At 36.6% G+C, this 15,131-nt stretch overlaps 1 protein-coding gene across 1 annotated transcript in view; it reads right to left on the bottom strand.

The window, feature by feature from the left end:
- LOC136033964 (transmembrane protein 120 homolog) overlaps positions 1-15,131 on the bottom strand; it is a 44,523-nt gene that overhangs the window by 23,751 nt on the left and 5,641 nt on the right. The window contains exons 2-3 of the mRNA XM_065714991.1: positions 9,050-9,168; positions 3,308-3,481 (exon numbers count right to left, since the gene is read on the bottom strand). Coding sequence (XP_065571063.1) covers positions 3,308-3,481; positions 9,050-9,168 — 293 coding nt within the window. The remainder of the gene's footprint in view (positions 1-3,307; positions 3,482-9,049; positions 9,169-15,131) is intronic.

Below are 15,131 nucleotides of genomic sequence, written 5' to 3'. Positions count from 1 at the left end.
GGAGATGTAATTTTTTACACTTCATTGAATGGACATAGTTGATAATGATAATTAAAAAAATTGAAAGACTTTCATTTGGTTTAAGTTGCAATATTTTACAATTTTTTTTTCTGTTTGCCTTTTTTGTTTTAATTGATATTAGTTCTCAATATTGTTAGAGTTCTTCTTGGGGTTCCCTAGAGCTACAGTAACGAGAAAAATAAGTATGAAAAGTTCAACGAAGGCAAGGGCTAAAAAATGATCAAAATATTCCTGTTCAAAATAAGCCACATTAAAAAAAAATCTATTTTTTGGTTTTCCCGAACTTATTATATCATAAATTATCCAACGATATCAAGCTTTTGAAAGGCTTCATGAAATACAATTTTGGCACAATTTTATCAGACTGAGGGAAAACATCATAAATCAGCTTAGCTTTTGGGGAATAAAATTCCCGTTACGTATATGATTCCGTATATGATCCGTATATGATTACGTATAAAATTCTCTGTGACGTCAACATTTGTCGAGACTAAAGGAGGTGGCGCATGGCGTTTTTGACGTAAAACTATTTTCCTTACTGCACTAGATAAAATTTCAGATGAAACCGAGAGAGAAGTCAGAGAGTTCCCGTTACGTAAAATTCCCGTTACGTATAATTTACGTATAATTAGTTGAACAGTACATCATAACATTCATATTCTAGTATTGCTTTAACCTGACATAATATTGATGCCCCGGTTGACTTCGGAATTGGCAACCTTTCGGATTACGACGACAAACCTGTTGTAAAAACTTCAGGGACCTGAATGGTCCCTGAATTCTGATGGTTTCTCACATCTCATTCTATACACAAATTAAGATTTAAGCACTAAAAAACTAAGCGTTACTTAAGAACTAAAGGTAAAAAAAAATTGTTCTTAAAAATTCAGGACCCTGTTCCTGGCAGTTTGTCACATCTCAACCAAGACAGAAATTCAGATTCAAGCATTAAAAACTAAGCGTTATTTAAGCATTAAAAGTAAAAAAAAAGTTCTTAAAAATTCAGGAGCCTGTTCCTGACGATTTGTTACATCTCATTCTATATACAAATTCAAAAATGTTCTTAAAACTTCACGGACCTGTTTCTGATGGTTTGCCACATCCCATTCTTATACACAAATTCAGATTTAAGCACTAAAAAACTAAGCATTATCTAAGCGTTGAAAGTGAAAAAAAATTGTTCTTAAAAATTCAAGAACCTGTTCCTGACGGTTTGTCACATCTCATTCTATACACAAATTCAGATTTAAGCACTAAAAAAACTAAGCGCTATTTAAGCGTTAAAAGTTAAAAAAAAATGTTTTTAAAAATTCAAGAACCTGTTCCTGACCGTTTGTCACATCTCAACCAAGACAGAAATTCAGATTCAAGCATTAAAAACTAAGCGTTATTTAAGCATTAAAAGTAAAAAAAAAGTTCTTAAAAATTCAGGAGCCTGTTCCTGACGATTTGTTACATCTCATTCTATATACAAATTCAAAAATGTTCTTAAAACTTCAGGGACCTGTTTCTGATGGTTTGCCACATCCCATTCTTATACACAAATTCAGATTTAAGCACTAAAAACTAAGCATTATCTAAGCGTTGAAAGTGGAAAAAAAATTGTTCTTAAAAATTCAAGAACCTGTTCCAGACGGTTTGTCACATCTCATTCTATACACAAATTCAGATTTAAGCACTAAAAAGCTAAGCGTTATTTAAGCGTTAAAAGTAAAAAAAAAAAAGTTCTTAAAAATTCAGGAGCCTGTTCCTGGCGATTTTTTACATCTCATTCTATACATAAATTCAGATTTAAGCAATAAAAAGCTAAGCGTTATTTAAGCGTTGAAAGTGAAAAAAAATTGTTCTTAAAAATTCAAGAACCTCTTCCTGACGGTTTGTCACATCTCATTCTATACACAAATTCAGATTTAAGCACTAAAAAACTAAGCGCTATTTAAGCGTTAAAAGTTAAAAAAAATGTTGTTAAAAATTCAGGAACCTGTTCCTGGCGATTTGTTACATCTCATTCTATACACAAATTCAGATTTAAGCATTAAAAAACTAAGCGTTAATCGTTATTTAAGCGTTAAAAGTGAAAAAAAATGTTCTTAAAACTTCAGGGACCTGTTTCTGATGGTTTGCTAGATCCCATTCTATACACAAATTCAGATTTAAGCACTAAAAAACTAAGCGCTATTTAAGCGTTAAAAGTAAAAAAGAAATGTTCTTAAAAATTCAAGAGCCTGTTCCTGACCGTTTGTCACATCTCATTCAATACATAAATTAAGATTTAAGCACTAAAAAACTAAGCGTTATTTAAGCGTTAAAATTAAAAAAAAAAAACTTCAGGGACCTGTTTCTGATGGATTGTCACGTCCCATTCTATATACAAATTCAGATCTAAGCACTAAAAAATTAAGCGTTATTTAAGCGTTGAAAGTGAAAAAAAAATTGTTCTTAAAAATTCAAGAACCTGTTCCTGACGGTTTGTCACATCTCATTCTATACACAAATTCAGAATTAAACACTAAAAAACAAAGCGTTATTTAAGCAAAAAAAAGTAAAAAAAAAAAACAACACAACATTGATCTTAAAAATTAAGGAACCTGTTCCTGACGGTTTGTCACATCTCATTCAAGACATAAATTCAGAATAAAGCACTAAAAAACTAAGCGTTAACCGTTATTTAAGCTTTAAAAGTTAAAAAAAAGTTCTTAAAACTTCCTGTTCCTGATGGTTTTTCACATCTCATTCTATGCACAAGTTCAGATTTAAGTACGATTTTCAGATTTTTCTTTATTCAGTCAACAGGTAATTGTAAAGGAACAATAGTCCATGGAATTAGAAAAATAAACTGAGATAACTATTCAGAAAATAGCTACTGTCTGAAAATTTGAAAAAAAAGCATTTGAAGTTACTAAAGTTCTGTGATCTGTAGAATTTTACATCTATATTTTATGTCCTACTCCTTCACCCTTATATTATAGACTAGCTTCTACGTAAATTTATTTTTTATTCTGTTTATTGCCATGGTCGTTTGTATTTTACAGCCATTGCCTTCAGACAAAAAAGAAAAAAAAGGTTCTACTGAACTCAGAATCGAAAATACTGTATAGTTTTCCATAAACCTTAAAACACGGGGAGGGAGAGGCATTTAGTATAACAGAATCTAGGAAAAATAACTGGATTTGTACCAAGAAAGAGTTTATTTAACATTGTACCCCGTCCCCAAAACAACAAAACGTGCTTTCCTCACAAGATATGAATATGACGTAGTAGACTTTTTAGCCAGTATAGAGCTTACCTAGCTGCTTTATCAAGGATATTAACATTGACTGTTCCAAGAATAATTTTCAAGTAGAGACCACTCTCTCTTGGAAGATCGTCTTCAATCTCATTCAATTGGAATTTTCTCTTCTCAACATCCTTTGATAGACATTCTAGCCGCTCTTCATCATCTTCATCATCGGGTTTTTGTCTGAATATCAAACAGGATTTATTATCTTTAAGATGCGTGCAAAGACAAAAAAAACAACTTAAAACAGAAATCAGTCCTCGAATGTCAAAGAGCAAAATTAGACCAGCTAAAAGGAACTCAAGCAAGTTCTCTAACATCTCAGATGAAAACAAAATGGTAATACTAAGCTGAAACATTAAGTTGATAAGCCATCGTTATTGTTATGATACCCGATGGCGATTTAACCCCTTTCGTATAAGAAGGCTTTTCCTATCTTATCTGGTATCAATTGAGGTAATAAATCTATGGGAGAGACCCTGTGCAAAACAACAAAAAGAAGACCAAAGGTGTTCTCTAACTTATCTGTAAGCATCTTGAATATTTTTATTGGTGTTAGCGCAGTTTGACGCCTAGTAACAGCTAATCAAACAATTCGTGGTAACGACCAATAAGTAAGGAGCGACCCGGCTCAGTAGTAACCGCAACTCTAGAAAATGAATTTTAATACCAGTAGATATGTTGAAAGAATTGGCAGAATTAATATACAAAATTCTTGGTATGTTTTGTTTTCTCTTTTCAGTATCAATTTTACGCGTGGAGTTGTTAAGGGTGAAAGTAGAGGGTAAATTTTCACTGGGATTGAGATGTCTAGAGGACGTTTCCGTGGGGAGAGAGGATTTCTCCGTGGAGTTGGGGTCGGATTTCCAGGCATTGTTTAAAGAACAATCAGAAATTAAATTAAAACAAGAGCTAAGAGCTCATATGGCACTTGTGACGAGGCGAGAAGAGCTAAGAGCCAAGAGATCATATGGTATGAGCTCTAACAAAATTCTATGAATCAATAGATTGATTTTAAAAGAAAAATAAGAGGCTTAATGCCGGTCAGGATTTAAAATAAGAGCTCTGACTCACGATGTCCTTCTAAATATCAAAATTCATTAAGATCCGATCACCCACTCGTAAGTTATAAATGCCTCATTTTTCTAATTTTTCCTCTCCCTTTAGCCCCTCAGATGGTCGAATCTGGGAAACGACTTTATCAAGTCAAATTGTGCAGCTCCCTGACACGCCTACCAATTTTCATCGTCCTAGCACGTCCACAAGCACCAAACTCGCCAAATCACTGAACCCCTCCCCCGAACTCCTCCAAAGAGAGCGAATCCACTACGATTCTGTCAATCACGTATCAAGGACATTTGTTTATTCTATCCACCAAGCTTCATCCCGATTCCTCCACTCCAAGTGTTTTTCCAAGATATTCCCCTCCAACTCCCCCCAATGTCAAAAGATCTGGTCGGGATTTGAAATAAGAGCTTTGAGACATGGATTCCTTCTAAAAATCAAATTTCATTAAGATCCGATCATCTATTCGTAAGATAAAAATACCCCAATTTTCACATTTTCCAAGAATTCTAGTTTCCTCCTCCAACTCCCCCCAATGTCACAGGATCTGGTCGGAATTTAAAATTAGAACTTTAAAGCACAAGATCCTTCTAAATATCAAATTTCATTAAGATCTGGTCACCCTTCCGTAAGTTACAAATACCTCTATTTTCAAAATTACCCTTCCCCCCAATTCCACCAAAGAGAGCAGATCCGGTCCGGTTATGTCAGTCAAGTATCTTAGACAGGTTTCTATTCTTCCCATCCAGTTTCATCCAGATCTCACCACTTTAAGTATTTTCTAAGATTTCCGGCCTCCCAAACTGCCCCCCCCCCAATTACGCTTGATCCGGTTGAGATTTATAATAAGAGATCTGAGTTACGAGGTCCTTCTAAATATGAAGTTTCATGAAGATCCGATCACTCCTTCGCAAGTTATAAATACGTATTTTTTTCTTATTTTTCAGAATTAACCCCCCCCCCCTCCCAATAGAGCGGATCCGTTCCAATTATTTAAATCACGCATGTAAGACTTCTACTTATTTTTCCCACCAAATTTCATCCCGATCCCTCCAATCTAAGCGTTTTCCATGATTTTAGGTTCCCCAACCCCAAACTTCCCGCTATGTCATCAGATCGGGTCAGGATTTAAAATAAGAGCTATGAGACACGATATCCTTCTAAATGTCAAATTTCATTGAGATCCGATCACCCGTTCGTAAGTTAAAAATACCTCATTTTTTCTGATTTTTCAGAATTAACCCCTCCCCCAACTACCCCAAAGAGAGCGGATCTGTTCCGGTTATGTCAATCATGTATCTAGGACTTGTGCTCATTTTTCCCACCAAGTTTCATCCCGATCCCTCCACTCTGTGTTTTCCAAGTTTTAGGTTTCCCCCTCCCAAATCCCCCCCAATGTCACCGGATCCGGTCGGGATTTAAAATAAGAGCTCTAAGACACGATATCCTTCTAAAAATCAAATTTCATTGAGGTCCGATCACCCGTTCATTTTTTCTAATTTTTAAGAATTACTCCCCCTCCCCCAACTGCCCCAAAGAAAGCGAATCAGTTCCGATTATGTCAATCATGTATCTGAGCCTTGCGCTTATTTTTCCCATCAAGTTTCATCCCGATCCCTCCACTCTAAGTGTTTTCCAAGATTTTAGGTTTCCCCCCTCCAACTCCCCCCAATGTCATCAGATCCGGTCGGGATTTAAAATAAGAGCTCTGAGACACAATATCATTCCAAACATCAAATTTCATTAAGATCCAATCACCCGCTCATAAGTTAAAAATACTTCATTTTTCTATTTTTTCCGAATTAACCGGCCCCCTACTCCCCCCCCAGATTGTCAAATCGGGAAAATGACTATTTCTAATTTAATCTGGTCCGGTCCCTGATACGCTTGCCAAATTTCATCGTCCTAGCTTAAAGTGCTTAAAGTAGCAAAACCGGGACTTTAGATTTCCCCCCTCCAACTCCCCTCAATGGCATCAGATCCAGTCGAGATTTAAAATAAGAGCTCTGAGACACAATATCATTCCAAACATCAAATTTCATTAAGATCCAATTACCCGCTCATAAGTTAAAAATACTTCATTTTTTCTATTTTTTGCGAATTAACCGGCCCCCCACTCCCCCCCCCCCAGATGGTCAAATCGGGAAAACAACTATTTCTAACTTAATCTGGTCCGGTCCCTGATACGCTCGCCAAATTCCATCGTCCTAGCTTACCTGGAAGTGCCTAAAGTAGCAAAACCGGGACCGACAGACAGACAGACCGACAGAATTGGCGATTGCTATATGTCACTTGGTTAATACCAAGTGCCATAAAAAGTTTTTTTTCAACTGAAAGTAAGGAGGAACATTAAAACTTAAAACGAACAGAAATTATTACGTATTTGAAGGGGATTTCCCCTCCTCAACACCTCGCTCTTTACGCAAAAGTTTGAACTTTATCCCAATTCTTTAAGCACGACTCCTGAAACACAAGGGTTGTTTTGCTAGAACAATAAGAAGCTTTTTTAAAAGCACTGAAAAACTTCAGCGTAAAGAGCAATGATAATTTCTATTCGTTTTAAGCTTTAACGTTAATTTTTACTTTCAGTTGAAAAGAAATTGATTTTTTTTTTTTACTTAATTCTTTAAACAGAACAAACAGCTGTATGATTTTTGCAGTGTGATAATAAAACCACATGTTTTATCTAATAAATAAGTTCTTGATCAAGACCTATGACCACTAATAATAATAACTCACTGCAGCACCAACCCTCATGAGCCCAACACAGCTACACACTCTACCCCTTCCTTCCAATCTATTCAAAACCTCTCTCTTTACACCTTCTCAGGAAGCTACCTCCCTTAAATCTCATCTAAAAACTTACTCCCACCCAAACAAGACGACCTGCTTTTCGCGTGACCTCTCTCTTTACACCTTCTCAGGAAGCTACCGTTTCCCTTAAATCTCACCTAAAAAAATACTCCCACCCAAACAAGACGACCTGCTTTTCGCGTGACCTCTCTCTTTACACCTTCTCAGGAAGCTACCGTTTCCCTTAAATCTCACCTAAAAACATACTCCCACCCAAACAAGACGACCTGCTTTTCGCGTGACCTCTCTTTTTACACCTTCTCAGGAAGCTACCGTTTCCCTTAAATCTCACCTAAAAACATACTCCCACCCAAACAAGACGACCTGCTTTTCGCGTGACCTCTCTCTTTACACCTTCTCAGGAAGCTACCGTTTCCCTTAAATCTCACCTAAAAACATACTCCCACCCAAACAAGACGACCTGCTTTTCGCGTGACCTCTCTCTTTACACCTTCTCAGGAAGCTACCGTTTCCCTTAAATCTCACCTAAAAACATACTCCCACCCAAACAAGACGAGCTGCTTTTCGCGTGACCTCTCTCTTTACACCTTCTCAGGAAGCTACCGTTTCCCTTAAATCTCACCTAAAAAGATACTCCCACCCAAACAAGACGATCTGCTTTTCGCGTGACCTTAGACGGTTGGCCAACAAGGACAGTGTTCGGCATCCTCTCTTCTTATTGCAACATATCCAATGTCTTTATTATGTATCCTACATCAAATTAGACAAAACTGCAGATAAAATAGCTACCCTATTTATTGGGTATTTCTAAAATTGCAAAACTACGTTAGAAAGTTATAAAATAGAAAATATAAATTTTTTTCCACTGAAACAACATCCTAGGTTATAAACTAACTTCAGTTTTATATTATACTACACTTATTTTTTCAAGTTCCTTTTTCGTTTTGCTGCATTTTTATTGCAACGCTCTGAAAATGAAATAAAATTCCTCACCACAAGGAAAAATTATAAGGAGAGGGGAGGGCGTTCTGAAATGCTAAAACGAAGTTTTGATATAATTTTCTCATTTTCCAAGAAAGTAGGAATACCGTAATTTTTACTAGCATATTGGATAGACCTAAAACTAATGAACCCATTGATATAATTAGCTTTTCCTTTTGGTGATATAAATAGCTGTAGAATTAATGCAAAATTGTATTTTTCAGAGGGAATATAACCATAAGAAGGGTAGTAGGACTCGAATTTTCTTTTTAAAGGAGCCTCTTATGGTCCCCATCCTACTGTTCATTTTGTGGAGTTCTGGGGCAGAGAACCACCGCAAAATTTAAGCATAGTTTTGTAAAGACGAAACTTGAAGCACATATGGAATCAAAATAAATGTAGAATAAAAATTCATTAAAAGTAAAACCGCACTGAAATAGTGTTCACTTATTAACCTGTTGTGACTAAAAAAATTTATTCTTTTTACTGAAATGGTCTTTCTAAAAAAAAAAGAAAAAAAAAGAAAAAAACGGGTCTTAAAAAGACAGTTATTTGCCCCCGCAAAATCACAATTTCTTGCAGTTAGCCCAGAGCCTTGATTAATCCTGTTTAAAAGCTGGGATTTTTTTTTTTGTTACCAGAAATCAGGAATTACACGGTTGATTTGCGAAATTACCTCACTAATACAAATAAATAGAAATAAGGCACAATTAAAAAAACACAGGATTACAGGAACGAAGTTTATCTCTCTGTCCTTTTTAGATAAAGCCACAGATTTATGCCGTTGGGTACGTTTATGCACAACGTCTACAGCCCTATACTCGACACCTTCTTGGTGATGCTGAGCATAGATTTTATTATGACCGGCTATTATAACAAGGTAAAACAAACCTCTTTAATGCCTTGGCTATCAAACCCAGACGGTAACGTTGATGCCGGATTTGAGAAATACAATCGCTTTGGAATTTGGACAGCTCCTGCAGCTTTTCCTGATAAACTTTATGAGTAGACTGAAATAAAAAGTATAATAATCAGCAAAGTTTAACACAGTACAGTTGGATTACCAATAAGAGGAGACACTGATACAGATATATATATATATATATATATATATATATATATATATATATATATATATATATATATATATATATATATATATATATATATATATATATATATATATATATATATATATATATATAATCTTCTTCTATTCAAAGTGGCCAAGAAAAAAAAAACAAGAAAAATAAATAAATAGCACATGGGAGATTTACCTTAATATTACCTTAAATTGCATCTCCAGCGAAATACGCAAAAGAAAATCCTGTAGAGTCGATAATGGCGAGCCATTGACTCAATAACATCCCACTCTGTCTTGCATGGCTTAATGGACCAACTCTTGTCGACAGCAATCTTAAAGGGGTCAACAGAGGGAGCAATTACAGCAGTATCAGGAAGATTGTTCCAGTGGGTAGTCACTCTATTGGAGAAGTAGTGGCGGCAGAATCTAGCATATGTCCTCTTCTCTGACAACTTCTTACTATGCCCCTTGTCCCGGAAGATTCGTCAAATTGAAACAGATTTTGACAAAAGGAGTCAGCATTCATGAGTTTTTAGGTCAACATGACATCCCCTCTTTGACGCCTATACACAGTTGTTGGGAGCTTCAGTTCATTCAATCAAGACGGATACTCAAGAATCTTGCATCCATCAACAACTTGTGTTGCCCTTCTTTGGACATATTCTATTTTTTACTGCTACCCTTGATCAGGGGTGTCGCGACACACATCCGAAATTTTAGGAATGATGGCACAAGACCATTGTACAGTTTGGTCAAAACTTTGAATGATCTGCTACTTACAGAGCACTTGGTTATGCCAAGGGTCTGTGATGTTTTGACAACTGCTGTCTGAGCATGCTTATTAAGTTTTAGTCCCTCATCAACAACGATTCCCAAATCTCTCCCCTCAGCCAGAGGCAATCAATTACCTTGAACCGTCCCCTTCTATCATATGGTACTGCCACTTTCTCTCAATGTTCTTTCTCTCGAAGTGCATAGACTTTCACTTCTGAATGCTACATGCGAGTTTCTACTCAATTGATTGCCCATTGTGCAATCAAATTCAGGTCTTCTTGTATGAAAGCTCTTGTTACTGACGACTCTGCAGAGCCAATAAGCTTTGAATCATCAGCATAAAGGGTCAACTTGTTTCTTACAGCTTCATGAGCATTATTAACGAATTGTTGAACAATATTGGAGCTAGCACTGCTCCCTGAGGCACACCACTGTCAGCTTCTGCAACTTCTGAGAAGAACATTTGCCCATTGTCTCCAAATACCTTGACTTTCTGCTTTTTTTCTGAAAGGAACTGCCTCACCCTTTCTACAACCTCAAGAGGGATACCCAAAGCTATTAGTTTTCTCTTCAGCAAGCGATGACAGACTTTATCAAATGCTTTGGCAAAATCTAAAAGGACCATGTCAACTGGAGCTTTGCGATCTAGCAACTTAGTGATATAGTCATAAGCATTTATAAGACTTGTCTCAACTGAGCGCCCAGATCTGAAGCCATGCTGGCTGTTTGTGAGCAGATTGTTGTCAAACAAATGTTTTGTAATTGTGGTATTCACAATCCCTACCAAAAGAATTTTGCCAACTGTTGAGGAAGTGCTAATGGCCTGGTAAATGGTTACAATATTCCTACCCCATCCTTGTGGACAGGCGTAATATTTGCATTTAGCCAATCCTGAAGAACTACTTTGGTATCCAGAGACTTTTGGAACAGTTTTGTTAAGGGATTGGCAGGCTCCAAATGAGCCTCTTTTAAGTTACAGGGATGAATTCCATCAGGGCCAACATACTTCTTTGGATTTAATCTTTTGAGCCTCAATTCTATGTCCACAGGACATTTGATTACGATAACTTACATAGGCTTCTCAATATTGTAATACAGCATTTCTAGCAAGGGAGCATTATCTGGAGGTGTGAAAACTAACCTGAACTGGTTATTCAGGTCAGCAGGAATATCTCCAGGAATGGTTATGCTATTCATATTAACTGAGCTTTCTGTTACTGAATGTCTGCTAAGCTTTTGAATTGAGGCATATTTCCAAAACTTCTTTGGATTAGTGTTTTTGGAACTGATGCTAAGAAATCCTTATAATTGCTTGTAAGTTCTCTTGTAAGTTGCCGGACTTTGTTTTGCATAAGTTTAAAGTTGTTACAATTTGCCTGTGTTGGAATGTTCTTGTACTGTCTCCAAAGTTTCTTTTTCTTTCATATTGCTGGCCTAATTTCTCGTTTCATGTAAGGGAGCGTCCTTAGTCTTCGTTTCCCAGTGGTTGTTGTATATTTTGCATTTGACTGCACAAACACCTTTTCATATCAAGCCAAGCTTCCTCTAAGTTTTCATTTTCAATAAAGGACCAATCTTGGGTAGCAAAATCTTGCCTGACTTCGTTGTAATTTGTAAACACATGCTTTCTAGAATTGTCTGTTTGTGGATACAGATTTAGTCGACAAGTAATGGCTATATGGTCACTAGTCGCAAAAGGCGGGTCTGAATCAACACTATCTCTCTCTCCTCTCTCTATTCTTCGGGTATTGTTTGTTATCTTATTCGTAAACAAGAGCTAAGAGCTCATATGGCACTTGTGACGAGGCAAGAAGAGCTAAGAGCCAAGGGATCATATGGTATGAGCTCTAACAAAATTATATGAATCAATAGATTGATTTAAAAGGAAAGTAAGAGGTTTAATGCCGGTTGGGATTTAAAATAAGAGCTCTGAGTCACGATTTCCTTCTAAATATCAAAATTCACTAAGATCCGATCACCCACTCGTAAGTTATAAATGCCTAATTTTTTCTAGTTTCTCCTCTCCCTTTAGCCCCCAGATGGTCAAATCTGGGAAAACGACTTTATCAAGTTAATTTGTGCAGCTCCCTGACACGCCTACCACTTTTCATCGTCCTAGCACGTCCAGAAGCATCAATCTCGCCAAATAACTGAGCCCCTCCCCCCACCTCCCCCAAAGAGAGCGAATCCAGTACGGTTCCGTCAATCACGTATCAAGGACATTTGCTTATTCTATCCAACAAGCTTCATCCCGATTCCTCCACTCCAAGTGTTTTCCAAGATTTCCCCCTCCAACTCCCCCCAATGTCAAAAGATCTGGCCGGGATTCGAAATAAAAGCTCTGAGACATGAATTCCTTCTAAATATCAAATTTCATTCCGATCCAAATTTCAAGATCCGATCACCTATTCGTAAGATAAAAATACCCCAATTTTCAGGTTTTCCAAGAATTCCGGTTTCCCACTCCAACTCCCCCCAATGTCACAGGATCTGGTCGGAATTTAAAATTAGAGCTTTAAAGAACAAGATCCTTCTAAATATCAAATTTCATTAAGATCTGATCACCCTTTCGTAAGTTACAAATACCTCAATTTTCAAAATTACCCCCCCCCCCAACTCCACCAAAGAGAGCAGATCCGGTCCGGTTATGTAAGTCACGTATCTTAGACAGGTTTTTATTCTTCCCATCCAGTTTCATCCTGGTCTCACCACTTTAAGTATTTTCTAAGATTTCCGGTCTCCCAAACTGCCCTCCCCCCAATTACGCTTGATCCGGTTGAGATCTATAATAAGAGATCTGAGTTACAAGGTCCTTCTAAATATGAAGTTTCATGAAGATCTGATCACTCCTTCGCAAGTTAAAAATACGTATTTTTTTTATTATTTTTCAGAATTAACCCCAACCCCCTCCCCAATAGAGCGGATCCGTTCCGGTTATGTCAATCACGTATCTAGGACTTGTGCTTATTTTTCCCACCAAGTTTCATCCTGATCCCTCCTCTTTAAGTGTTTTCCAAGTTTTAGGTTTCCTCCTCCCAGCCACCCCCCCAATACCACCAGATCCAGTCGGGATTTAAAATAAGAGCTCTGAGACACGATGTCCTTCTAAATATCAAATTTCATTGAGATCCTATCACCTGTTCGTAAGTTAAAAATACCTCATTTTGTCTAATTTTTCAGAATTAACCCTCCCCCAACTACCCCAAAGAGAGCAGATCCGTTCCAGTTATGTCAATAATGTATCTAGGACTTGTGCTTATTTTTCCCACCAAGTTTCATCCCGATCCCTCCACTCTAAGTGTTTTCCAAGATTTTAGGTTTCCCCCTTCCAACTCCCTCCCCCAATGTCACCAGATCCGGTCAGGATTTAAAATAACAGCTCTGAGACACGATATCCTTCCAAACATCAAATTTCATTAAAATCTTACCAACGGTTCGTAAGTTAAAAATACTTCAATTTTTCTATTTTTTCCGAATTAACAGGCCCCCCACTCCCCCCCCCCCCAGATGGTCAAATCGAAAAAACGACTATTTCTAATTTAATCTGGTCCGGTCCCTGATACGCGTGCAAAATTTCATCGTCCTAGCTTACCTGGAAGTGCCTAAAGTAGCAAAACCGGGACCGACAGACAGACAGAATTGCTATATGTCACTTGGTTAATACCAAGTGCCATAAAAAAAAACATATCGTTTGATCTGTCCTCAGTCGCGTCTAATATTAATGTTTTTAGTGAAAGATGATTCTAAATTGATCAACATAATTTTTTATAAGGTCATTACTGGGTTTATTCAGATATCTTCTTTAGATTATATCTTTAAGATTATATTCAAGTCCTGTTTATGGAACTAGAAAAATAGTGTAAAAGCGGCAATAGAAAAAGGCATACACGTCGTAATTTAGTGGGTGGGGCTCTAAAAAATAGTTTTCTTTTATAAGGTCATTACTGAATTAATTTAGGTTACGTATTTTTACGTATTTTACGTATAAACTAAAGGTAAGTTTGATTGTCGCTAAAAATTATAAAAGAATATGAAACAGTTCGTGGTAACAAACTGTAGTAAGGAGCAACCGGGCTCAATAGTACCCGAAACTCTAAAAAACGAAATTTTGATACCAATAGTGACATAAAAAGGATCGCATTTTTATGCTGATTGTAAATATTTAAGATTCATCCAGTTTAAAAGTTAAAGTTTAAAGTTTTTTCGTCAAAAGTTACAAGCCTGAGAAAATTTGCCTTATTTTACAAAATAGGGGAAAATATCCCCAAAAGTCATAGAATCTTAACGAAAATCACACCATTAGATTCAGCGTATCAGAGAACCCTACTGTAGAAGTTTCAAACTCTTATCTACAAAAATGTAGAATTTTGTATTTTATGCCAGAAGACAAATCATGGATGCGCGTTTATTTGTTTTTTGTCCCAGGAGTAATCATATCGACCCATTCATTCTAACGGAAATTAAAAGTTGTAGAGCCCTTTTTAAGTTACCAGAAAATTGGAGGGCTCTAAGGCCCCCTCCCACGCTCATTTTTTCCCAAAGTCACCAGATCAAAACTTTAAGATAGCCATTTTGTTTGGCATAGTCGAAAAATCTAATAACTATATCTTTGGGGACTTAATCCACCACAGTTCCCGGGGGAGGGGCTGCAAGTTACAAAAAGAAGTTTGTTGCATTAGTTAATTAGTTACGAATTTTTATTACTAATAAAAACGTTCATAAAAAAAGTTCTAGCAGCCTTTTTAAGTAGCCAAAAATTGGAGGGCAACTAGGACTCCTCCCACCCCTTTTTTATCAAAATCGTCTGATCAAAACTATGAGGAAGCCATTTAGACAAAAAAAAAAATAATATCCAAATTTTGTTTTAATTATTTTAAACAAATTAAGTTTTTTTTTAACTGAAAGTAAGGAGCAACATTAAAACTTAAAATGATCAGAAATTATTCCATTTATAAAAGGGGCTGTCCCCTCCTCAATATCCCGTTCTTTACACTAGAGTGTTCTATTGTCTGGAAAAGTAGAGTTGTGTGAAAGAGTCAAACTTTAGCGCAAAGAGCAGGGCGTTGAGGAGGTAACAGCTCCTTTCACATATACGGAATAACTTTTGTTTGTTTT

The sequence above is a fragment of the Artemia franciscana genome, chromosome 12 (assembly GCF_032884065.1).
Source record: "Artemia franciscana chromosome 12, ASM3288406v1, whole genome shotgun sequence".
Lineage (NCBI taxonomy): Eukaryota > Metazoa > Arthropoda > Branchiopoda > Anostraca > Artemiidae > Artemia > Artemia franciscana.
This window is presented reverse-complemented; position numbering and strand designations above follow the sequence as displayed.